This window comes from Gobius niger (genome assembly GCF_951799975.1).
Source record: "Gobius niger genome assembly, chromosome: 10".
NCBI classification, from domain to species: Eukaryota; Metazoa; Chordata; class Actinopteri; order Gobiiformes; family Gobiidae; genus Gobius; species Gobius niger.
The window spans coordinates 20,503,817-20,515,295 of NC_136861.1; the positions used below are offsets into that span (position 1 = coordinate 20,503,817).

The following is an 11,479-nucleotide window of genomic DNA, read 5'->3' on the forward strand; positions in this document are numbered from 1 at the left end:
AAAGGTGGGAAACGTGAGGGCTGGATATTTGGTGGCAGCGGGCAGGTATCGGAACAGTCCCATTAATCTGCAGATAGTGGCCGAATCCCATACCGCGTCAGTAAGGCACACTCATGCTCTTTATTTGGGTTACTTTGGGACTACTTCATACCAAAATATTCTATCTCCTTGCTTTTCCATTCAGGGCAGGCAGCCTTAAACATGCTGATTACTTGTTCTTCCGTGGTGCTCCAAAAAGATGAGATTCTGTTCCACTCGCTGGACAATCAAGTTTCTTATCTCATCGAACAGTGCACGCTGCTGGGTGGGTTCGCACATGGGCATGGGCGGAGCAAATGTGAGCAAATCAGTAATCTTTAATGTCACTAATCAGACCAGCAATAAAATCTAACAAATTATCTTCAAGACAAATGGGGTAGAAGGCAAGCCAAGGCGAGACTTTTGTGACTCATAGATTTAAGAATAAAGGCCAGATTTTATAAATGTCTGTTCTAGACATTGTGACAACAGCTGGATTGATCTATGTTTATAAAAGCATTGCCTTTTCATGATCCAATCTCACTTTCTCCCAACAAAACCTTTTAGCTAAAGCTTGATTAATTAATAATGAAACACACATTACCATAGCTCTGTTCACAAAACATCCCTTTTCTCTTTAGGCAACAGTAGAAGCTCAGGAGAGTGTGCAAGAGAGATGCTGCAGGTCATGAACTCCATGACAGAGAAGAGCAATGGAACTCTGCAGGATTACAAAGGCCAGAGCATCCCCTGGTAGAAACATAATGCCTGATTAGAATTTTACATGAATTGCATCTATATTGTATACAGAGAAGTTTGTACCTAAAGTGCTATGTAATGAAAGTTTTAATAATTAATAAAAATCGCATTTATTGTAGCTGCTGTCCAGTCTTTTTACATCATAAGTCCTATATGAGGTAACTGAGGTAAACTGTAAAAGATTAAAGCATGTGTCTGTGTTTCTAGTCCTGGTGAATGGGCCATGTCTGTGATTTGTGAGTTTAACTGCTTATTTCAGCAAACTCAGTGGTCCTCTGATACACTCTACTGGAGTGTGAATCCATATGTCTATGATTTGTGCATTTATGTTTTTTTATGCCCATTTTTTTGTCAGGCATATATATTTTGTATTCTTTTTACTATTTGATGAGAGAACAAAAATAAACAAATAAAAACAAATGCAATTATTGAAAGTAAGACTATTGTTACTGCCATGCCCATGCACATGCCCATGACAGTGCCGAATTTTCTTTTGCGTGTAGGTGGAGCCCGAGTTGAGCCCATAGGCGTGGCTTAACCATAGATATAATATTACCAGAAGCTTAACTCAGCCATATTCAGGTGCTTTGGTTCGAACCTACACAGAACAGGAATATGGCTTGTAAACCAATCAACGTGTTGGTCACAGGAGCAAACAGAGGACTCGGTCTGGAGATGGTCAAGCAGATCTTGACGACCCTGCGTCCGTTGAGTAAGGTGTTCGCCTGCTGCAGGGACCCAGACGGCGAAAAGGCTCAGGTAAAATTTACACTTCATTGTGTAAACAGCTGAGTATAGAAGACCATGATCTAACAACAAAAATACATGTACATTTTTCAGGAATTAAGAGAGCTGGCAGCGAAAAATGACAAAATCAAAATCATCCGCATGGGTAAATCCTGTAACTTTCTTATTCAAAGTGCAATTCTGTTGTGTATACTGATTCCTGGTGAAGATACCAAGGCAATGAATGAGACAGCCAGCAGATTCAGAATTAAATAGTTATTTTATTGTTGTTCCCATAACAAAATGTTCCCACATTCCATGTTTGGGCCCCGGCTGCCTTTGACAACTTACTCTATTCAAATGTGTTACTGAAAGATTGCATTCTGTAATTTCTTTAAGTTTGATCTTTTTTACATATTAGATGTTGCTGATCCAAAAAGCATCAAGGAGGCAGCTGCACAGGTGGGCTCACTCCTTAGACAGTATGGTCTGAACCTCATCATAAACAATGCAGGAGTCGCGTACCTGGGCAGTCTCTCTGCGACCACCCCAGAACAGATGCAGGACTGTTACAGAACAAATGTAGTGGGACCTACGTGCATCATACAAGTAAGAGAAGTCAAATGACCAGTGGTACTATTTATGACACTTCACCCACTGCCTAGAATGTACAAATGTAGTGTTTGGTCGGCGTTCCTCAGGGCAGCACCGAGTGTTATTAAATAATGACTGCAGTGCATTGAGAAAACTGACCAAACTTGTTGAGTAAAATAAAATTTTAAGCTCTTATCATTATGTCATTTCCAGGAGTTCCTTCCGTATCTTCGCACTGCAGCAAAGGATTCTGGGATGCCGGGCATGTCCATTCGCAAAGCAGCAGTGGTCAGCATCTCCTCATTTGTTAGTTCAATTGGAATTGCCAAAGATACATACAATAAGTTCCCGGGTCTCCCATACCGTGCTAGTAAGGTAAGCCACCCTCCACTGATTTATCACCACTGTTATTACTCTGTTATGACACTGTTCTGATGTATTTCTAGGCAGCGCTGAATATGGTAGTGGTCTGTGCTGCAGTGGAGCTCCAAAAAGATGAGATCCTGTGCACGCTGCAGCACCCTGGATGGGTTCGCACGGAAATGGGTGGACCAGACGTGAGTCAGCACTTTCAATCAATCACTCCCACTCACACACACACACAGTGTTTACATAGTGGCTCGAGGTTCAGTTGAAAGGGTGTATTGGGACAAAGGTAAATCAGACAACGGTGAGTAAAAGATCTAACACAAATAAGGATTATAGACTGAACGACTAATTTAATCATCAGGGTGTTTTTGTCTGCTGCCATTGTTATAATCAACCATTTTGTTGGATGTTTTCTGTGTTCTCATTTGAGCATATCTGCAAACAGCTTCTCACAGAGCCACACCCAGCAGCAAATCTAGGATCGCTGCTTGCAGACCAGGTTTTTGCATTTGTGCAGGAGTGGTGTTTACATCCCATTTGTGATTTACAGGGAGAGATTGACGCTCAGGAGAGTGTCCAAAGTATGCTTAAAGTGATGTCATCTTTGACTGAAAAGCATAATGGAGAACTGCTCGACCTTAAAGGCAAGAATATCCCCTGGTAGCTTCAACACTGTAAGCAACCGACAAATGAAACTTGCCACTCCAGGGACTGCAGATGGAAACTAGCTCAAGCTAAATCTGGTGCAATGCATCTTTAATTCAGGTTTTTTTTTGCACATTGTACCTGTTGAAATAAAGTAATAAACTAAAATAAACTAAAGTCATGAATAAAATGTTAATTATCATATTTGTTGTCAGAATTGAATTTCTTTGACTGAACTTAATGATATTTCATGTTTTATAGCGCACCACCTCACCATCAAATAAATCACACTTACAGAGTTGTGTGAGGTGATGTATACTTTCCAGACAAAAGGTGACAAAATCAATAAAATACACTTCAGTCCATAAGGCATGTCAAAGCTGTCTATACATACATATATTCTTTTCATAGTCTTCAAGCACTTTCACTATGAAAAAGATAACTTTTCTTAAAATCACCTTTAAATACATGGAAGCATTTGTAATAGGGCTGAGAGAACTGACTTTAGCTTTTCCAGAAGTAGATTCAGCCACGGAGCCAGAGTGTGTGAATAAAACACATACAGAAGTTGCTTTTAAATAATATATTGATTATATTAAAATGTCCAGGTATTATTATCAGTTTATAAATGTATATATATTATTTTGCAAGTAGTAGTCAGATATAATTAACCAAAAAACAATACAATTCAAAACAACCAATGCTTTGCAGAATGCACTGGTCACAGGATTTTTCCATAACATTTGTTGCCTCAGGAAATGTGAGTTACACATTACAGTTCAGAATAACACATATTTAGATACATTAGAGTAAATGCTATCAGCTGAGTCTTTTAGGAGTGCCAAAATAAAATGCAAAATATTCCCCCAGTTCAATTTTAAACACCATTAGGAATGGATTTTTTTTTAAATTATGATATTGGAAATTCTGAAAAGTAATAATATGCTCTAACTTGACTTGCAGAATTTTCTTCAATTTAATTTTCAGCCAATTCGAGACACAAGAGAAAAACAGATGTTCAATAGTTTAACTCTCCTGGGAACAGAAAACACATGGCTCCAAGTCAAAACCAAATCTTTTTTTTAAGCATTGGTGCTGCTGGATAATATCCTTTTATGATTTTGAATTGAATTTCTTGGATTTTAGGGATATTGGCCAATTGATTCATTTATTTGTTATTTTGTCATTGTGCCAGTTTGGTCAAAATCATGAAAGAGTTTACATTTTAATATTTTACAAATATTATTACTGTTATTTTTTTGGGGGGGAATTTGGTTTAGTTGTCCTTTGGGCAAAGTTATTTGTCTTTTAGGACCATATAAACGTTTTTGTATCATATTTAATAGGGCTACTGGTATAGCGTTACACACTTTATTATATTCCCTCATTGAACCTTGTTTTTTGAATTTTGTTTTAAAATCTGTAAACCTAAAAAGAAATTACATGTTGATCTAAAATAAACCCTGTTCCAAATTATTATGCAAATTATATTTTTTTTTCCATATTTTCTAAATTGTCAACTCAAATGACAGTCAGCATAATTTTCTTATGGTCTTAACTATCAGAGGACAATATATAGGCCTATGTGATTGAAAGAACCTCCCAATGATACATACAATTAAAAACTCAAAATCTACTGTTACAAATTATGCAACTCATATACTTTTTAAAGCTTGTAATTAACTGAAAATGGTCATTTGTGGAATAGGGTTGAGATCAGGGTAGGATGGAGGCCACATGGGGGCCAGAGGTATTCTTTATAGCATGACATGGTGCGTTGTCATGCATGAAGAGGATTTTGTTAGGGAAAGCACGGCTCTTCTTTTTGTAGCATGGAAGAGGGTGGATAGTCAGAAACTCTTCAGAGGTAATTTTCATACCTTCAGGGAGCCTAAAGGGGCCGACCAGCTCTCTCCCCATAATTCCAGGCCAAAACATGACTCCGCCACCTCCTTGCTGATGTCACAGCCTTGTTGGGACATTGTGGCCATTCACCAACCATCCACTTCTCCATCCACAGGTTACACGGCACTCATCAGTGAACAAGATTGTTTGAAAATTAATCTTAATGTATTTCTGAGCCCACTGCGGTTTCTGTTCATCAACATTCAATTAAAGGAGTATATTATATTATATTATATTATATTATATTATATTATATTATATTATATTATATTATATTATATTATATTATATTATATTATATTATATTATATTATATTATATTATAATATTTAGGAGGATCCGGCAAAGATATGATCTGATATAATGGTGTTTAATGAGAGTGTTACAGGAAATGTTTTTGCCTGTTCCCTGAATCCATCACATCAGACCAAAAGTGTTCCTGAAACTACTAATTTACAAATTAAGCAGCAGCTTCAAATACCTGTATGATGCTTTGAGCTGTTCTCTTAATCTGATGCATTTGTCTGGCAGAAACCATCCTCATTGTGCCTTTATCTGCACAAACCCGTGTGTTCCACAAATCTCTTAACAGTAGGATGATCGCGCATGATCAGTCGAGAAATATCGAAGGTTTTCATACCTTGTCCAAGGCATTCAACCATTTCACGCTTTTCATCAGCAGAGATCCTTTTTCTTTCCCATATTGCTTGAAAATGGTGGTCTGCTTAATAATGTGGAGTGTCCGTCTTCTGTAGTCCCTTAACTAGGCTTACTGAGACTGATGTCACTGAGTAAGAGCCCTGAGACACAAACACTTGCAAACACACCACAGATGGAATATAAGGAATTTTGAGGGGTGGCCTATTTTCAATAGCTTTTTTCTATGTCCATCCTTCGTTATCCCCACATAAACAATTAATCTACTATACCACCGGCTACATTTGTACCGGTTAACTCACCATGAAAACATCCCTAAAGAGCCTGACAGAAAAGCGTAGTCCTTGTTAATTGAAGAGCCAGGCATATGTTACAGTTTATCAAAGTTCCTTCAAGGTTAGGTAAGCATATCAAATAATCAGTAACACTATGCTGGTCGACTGACAAGCGCAGCTCGGCCAATCAGGATTGCAGTGGGCGGGCTCAGTCTGCAGCACAAAACCAGCCATAGGCTCGGCGTCTCGACCACTTCGGACGTCATTCGCGTCATCACAGCGCCGCCAAGTGTTGTTCCATTTCACCTGGACCACTCGCCCCCTCGCAGCTCGACTCCTCCGTTTGGCTCATTTACGAAGGATACAGCAGTGGATCCACCGCTGCCTCAGAGAGCTGAAATTACCCATGATGCACTGCAGCATAGTTTCTTTTTTCTTTTCTCGCAAAACTTTATTAGTTTGAACTCACTTTAAAAAAGTTGTGTTCCACATAAACAGTTTCCTGGCCTCTGTTATTCATAAAACAGTTGTTTTAATGAGCATAGATTGACACGTGACCTGACGCAGCCGCTCGCTCCGGAGGCCGTTCCATTTGAGCTCAAAGGCGGCGGAGAGAGGACACTCCGCTCCGTTTTGGAGGAGCCGCCACCGAGGACGTCAACGAAGTGGCCAAACAGAGGACGGATCCTCGCAATTGAGAAACGGCCACAGTCAGCTAGTGAGGTACCAGCGACAAAGATGGCTGCTAAACCGGTCAGCGTGTTGATAACAGGAGCTAACAGAGGCATCGGCCTGGAAATGGTCAAACAAATATTAGAAACCCAGCGTCCTTTGAACATGTTGTTCGCATGCTGCAGGGAGCCGGACGGAGCCAGGGCGGAGGTAACATGGCTTGGGCCTGGTGTAGGCTACTTCTATCGGGCTAAACTTCTTTGCGTCAGTGAGTCTTTACTCGTACTATTCTTTTAGGCATTACAAACCCTGGCAAAGACGCATCCAGACATCGTCAAAGTCGTCCGTATGGGTATGAGCAACATCTCTACTTTTTTTTTTTTATCATATGCGGAACGGGAGCATTGGCACAGCTGCTTAGGGCTACTCTTTACATCGGAGGTGACACCCCTCACTCCTCGAATCACTCCGTTGCATAATTATGAAATTCGTTTCATCTTATATGAGTGGCTAAAACGGGGTAGTCCTTTTGATGGAAAGAGCACATTCCAAATAAACACACACACATTGAATCTGTTGAAATGTGTGTCTCTTCTTGTTAGACGTGGCTGACTCCTGCAGCATCAAGAAGTCTGCGCAACAGGTGGGCTCACTTCTTGGAGACAAGGGCCTCAACCTGATCATAAACAATGCAGCGATTTTAGTCCACAGTGGTATCGCTGACACAACTCCGGAAGACATGGCCAGCGGTTTCAATACCAATGTGATTGGCCCTATGAGCATCATTCAAGTAAGAGGCACAGATTGATTTGTTTATTATAATTTTCCACTTTTTGATAATTTTTGCTTGCTGTGTTTTTTCTGTTTTGTTTTTATTGATAGGAGTTTCTTCCTTACCTACGAGCAGCAGCAAAAGACAGCGGTTTGCCAGGAATGTCGTGTCGCAAAGCCGCTGTGGTCAACATTTCCTCCACTCTCGGATCAATAGAGTCTACTCCTCAGTCCTATGGACCCTTTAAGACAGTCCCATACCGCGTCAGTAAGGTCTGTCTTACACCTGTTACTCTGGGACTACTTCATGCCAAAATGTTCTTCATCGTCTTGTCAACTTTCTCCTTGCTTCTCCATTCAGGCAGCCTTAAACATGCTGATTACTTGTGCTTCCTTGGAGCTCCAAAAAGATGAGATTCTGTGTGCGCTGCTTCACCCGGGGTGGGTTCGCACGGATATGGGCGGAGAAAACGTGAGTCATCAGTAATCTCTAACGTCACTAATCGGACCAGCAGCAAAATCTAACAGATTATCTTTAAGACAAATGGGGTGGAAGGCAAGGCACCTTGAGATTATTATAAAGAATGTCTATTATAGACATTGTGACAATGGCTTGATTGATCTATGATCATAAATGGCAAAAGCAACATTGTGTTTTCATGAACTAAAGCTTGATTTAATACGTAACGAAACACACACATTACCATAACTCTGTTCACTAAACATATTTGTTTCTATCTTTAGGCAACATTAGAAGCTCAGGAGAGTGTGCAAGGGATGCTGCAGGTCATGAACTCCATGACAGAGAAGAGCAATGGAACTCTGCAGGATTACAAAGGCCAGAGCATCCCCTGGTAGAACATAATGCCTGATTAGAATTTTACATGAATTGCATCTATATTGTATACAGAGAAGTTTATGCCTAAAGTGCTATGTAATAAAATGTTTTAATAATGAATAAAAATCACATTTATTGTAGCTGCTGTGCAGTCTTCTTTTTACATCATAAGTCCTATATGCACAGGATTAGTACAACCTATGAACCTGAGGTACACTGTAAAAGATTAAAGCATGTGTCTGTGTTTCTAGTCCTGGTGAATGGGCCATGTCTGTGATTTGTGAGTTTAACCTGCGTAATTCAGCAAACTCAGTGGTCCTTTGATAATGCTACAGTGTGAATCCATATGTTTATAATTTGTGCGTTTTTTTAGTTTGAGTAGTCAAAACTTTTCTTGAACCTATTTTCATTTTTTGTCAGGAATATCTATTTTATGTTCTTTTTACTATTTGATTCACTGCAGTACAGAACAAAAGAAATTACTGAAAGTAGCACTGCCGTTACAGTAAATATTTGACCTACCCATGACAGTGCCGTCTTTTGTTTTGCGTGTAGGTGGAGCCCGAGTTGAGCCCATAGGCGTGGCTTAACCATAGATATAATATTACCAGAAGCTTAACTCAGCCATATTCAGGTGCTTTGGTTCGAACCTGCACAGAACAGGAATATGGCTTGTAAACCAATCAACGTGTTGATCACAGGAGCAAACAGAGGACTGGGTCTGGAGATGGTCAAGCAGATCTTGACGACCCTGCGTCCTGTGAGTAAGGTGTTCGCCTGCTGCAGGAACCCAGATGGAGAAAAGGCTCAGGTAAAATTTACACATCATTGTGTAAACAGCTGAGTATAGAAGACCATGATCTAACAACAAAAATACATGTACATTTTTCAGGAATTACAAGAGCTGGCAGCGAAAAATGACATTATCAAAATCATTCGCATGGGTAAATCTGTAACTTTTTTATTCAAAGTCGTTTATATGTGATTCAATATAAGTAACTGCAATTCTGTTGTGTGTACTGATTCCTGGTGAAAATACCAACGCAATGGATGAGACAGCCAGCAGATTCAGTCATACATTTTGTAGTTGGACCTTCAATAGGCTTGCTAACAAAAACTGTCAAAGCAATTCATCAACAGCATTTTTTTTATTTTTTTATTTTTGCAAAGGCCCACAAACCACCAAAATGTTGGTCCATGTTTGGGCCCTTCACCTTTGACAACTTGTGTTACTGAAAGATTGCATTGTGTAATTTCTTTAAATCCTTTTTACATATTAGATGCTGCTGATCCAAAAAGCATCAAGGAGGCAGCTGCACAGGTGGGCTCACACCTTGGACAGCATGGTCTGAACCTCATCATTAACAATGCAGCAGTCGCGCACCTCAGCACTTTCTCTGCGACCACCCCAGAAGAGATGCAGGACTGTTACAGAACTAATGCAGTGGGACCTACGTGCATCATACAAGTAAGAGAAGTCAAATGACCAGTGTTACTATTTATGACACTTCACCCACTGCCTAGAATGTTGTTGAGTGCAATAAAATTTTAAGCTCTTATCATTATGTAATTTACAGGAGTTCCTTCCGTATCTTCGCACTGCAGCAAAGGATTCTGGGATGCCGGGCATGTCCATTCGCAAAGCAGCAGTGGTCAACATCTCTACTCTTGTTAGTTCAATTGGAATTGCAAAAGATACATACATTATGTTCCCATGTCTTCCATACCGTGCTAGTAAGGTAAGCCACCCTCCGCTGATTTATCACCACTGTTATTACTCTATTATGACACTGTTTTGATGTATTTCTAGGCAGCGCTGAATATGATAGTGGTCTGTGCTGCAGTGGAGCTCCAAAAAGATGAGATCCTGTGCACGCTGCTGCACCCTGGATGGGTTCGCACAGACATGGGTGGACCAGATGTGAGTCAGCACTTTCTAAACTTGTTTCTAAAGAATTTCAATCAATAAATCACTCCCACACACACAGTGTTTACATAGTGGCTAGAGATTCAGTTGAAAGGGGGTATTGGGACAAAGGTAAATCGGACAAGGTGAATAAAAGATCTTTAGCATTATAGACTTCACGACTAACTGTCAATGTGTTTTTGTCTGCTGCCATTGTTATGATCGACCATTTTGTTGAATGTTTTCTGTGTTTTCATTCGAACATAGTGACAAACAGCTTCTCACAGAGCCACACCCAGCAGCAAATCTAGGATCGCTGCTTGCATAACCTGGTTTGTTGCATTTGTGCATGAATGGTAGTTACATCCTGTTTGTGATTTACAGGGAGAGATTGACGCTCAGGAGAGTGTCCAAAGTATGCTTAAAGTGATGTCATCTATGACTGAAAAGCATAATGGAGAACTGCTGGACTATAAAGGCAAAAACCTCCCCTGGTAGCTTCAACACTGTAAGCAACCGACAAATGAAACTTGCCTCAATAATAAAATGTTGTATTCATGTTGTCCGTAGTCACAATTGAATTTCTTTGACTGAACTTAATGATATTTCATATTATAAGGTGCACCACCTCACCCCATAGCCGTGGCCTTTTCGTCCTATAAGGGTGAGGTTGCGTGAGGTGAAGTAAACACACCAGACAAAAGGTGACTAAATCAATCAATTAAGCAAAAGCACTTCAGTCCATAATGCATGTCAAAGCTGTCCATACATCCAGTTGTGCTCAAAAGTATACATACTCCAGAGAGTATTTTTTCCCTTATAGTTAGTGGTTGTGCGGAACCATTTATGTTTAAGTTTAATGGTTTTGTATTGCCCAATATCACAACAGAAGTTGCCTCACAGGGCTGCACCGAACATTAAGGCAATAAAACAGAGCAATAAATATGACAATATAAAGTTCAGGTGAATGAAGTATCCAGGCAAACATAATGTCGAATAAGCGTCGGCAGCAGGGAGCGACGAGCGGCGCGGGTGTCCCCCGTCCTTAGACTCTACAGCTCAGCAAGGAAAAACTCAAAAACCTGGCGGGAGAAAAGAGAAACCTTGGGGAGAACCACAGAAAGAGAGATCCACTCCCATGGACGGACAGGCTATAGAGACCCAGGGCCGAAGGATCAGCAGACGGGCCGATATCGCAGACCGTCCAGTCCTCAGATTCCAGAATGCAGGGTTCCTCCGTTCTTTATCGTAAAGACTCTTTTCATTTATGGTCAAACAACTGAGTTTACTCTTTTTAAATCATACTGACAACAACAATATCAAAAGGACCCTGATAAAAAGTTT

At 40.2% G+C, this 11,479-nt stretch overlaps 2 protein-coding genes across 2 annotated transcripts; both read left to right on the top strand.

Moving 5' to 3' along the window:
• Window positions 1–1,284: 1,284 nt before the first annotated feature.
• Window positions 1,285–8,354, top strand: LOC306969216 (uncharacterized protein). The gene is made up of 13 exons (XM_079564815.1): window positions 1,285–1,536; window positions 1,618–1,669; window positions 1,925–2,112; window positions 2,311–2,472; window positions 2,544–2,654; window positions 3,017–3,126; window positions 4,820–4,832; window positions 6,555–6,830; window positions 6,918–6,972; window positions 7,223–7,410; window positions 7,503–7,664; window positions 7,753–7,863; window positions 8,136–8,354. The coding sequence occupies exons 1-13, from the start codon at window positions 1,393–1,395 to the stop codon at window positions 8,247–8,249; spliced, it is 1,686 nt and encodes a 561-aa protein (XP_079420941.1). The 5' UTR covers window positions 1,285–1,392; the 3' UTR covers window positions 8,250–8,354.
• A 419-nt stretch (window positions 8,355–8,773) lies between these two features.
• LOC306969344 (C-signal-like) lies at window positions 8,774–10,662 on the top strand. Its single transcript, XM_079564963.1, has 6 exons — window positions 8,774–9,040; window positions 9,122–9,173; window positions 9,510–9,697; window positions 9,807–9,968; window positions 10,040–10,150; window positions 10,520–10,662. Exons 1-6 carry the CDS (start codon window positions 8,897–8,899, stop codon window positions 10,631–10,633), a joined length of 771 nt encoding a protein of 256 aa, XP_079421089.1. The 5' UTR covers window positions 8,774–8,896; the 3' UTR covers window positions 10,634–10,662.
• Window positions 10,663–11,479: the final 817 nt, after the last annotated feature.

Bases quoted from the DNA above. Each gene is read 5' to 3' on its own strand.
- LOC306969216 (XM_079564815.1), top strand. From the start codon at position 1,393: ATGGCTTGTAAACCAATCAACGTGTTGGTCACAGGAGCAAACAGAGGA. The intron at 1,537-1,617 runs GTAAAATTTACA...TACATTTTTCAG, and splicing joins CAGACGGCGAAAAGGCTCAG to GAATTAAGAGAGCTGGCAGC. The intron at 1,670-1,924 runs GTAAATCCTGTA...TTTACATATTAG, and splicing joins AATCAAAATCATCCGCATGG to ATGTTGCTGATCCAAAAAGC.
- LOC306969344 (XM_079564963.1), top strand. From the start codon at position 8,897: ATGGCTTGTAAACCAATCAACGTGTTGATCACAGGAGCAAACAGAGGA. The intron at 9,969-10,039 runs GTAAGCCACCCT...ATGTATTTCTAG, and splicing joins TTCCATACCGTGCTAGTAAG to GCAGCGCTGAATATGATAGT. The intron at 10,151-10,519 runs GTGAGTCAGCAC...TGTGATTTACAG, and splicing joins CAGACATGGGTGGACCAGAT to GGAGAGATTGACGCTCAGGA.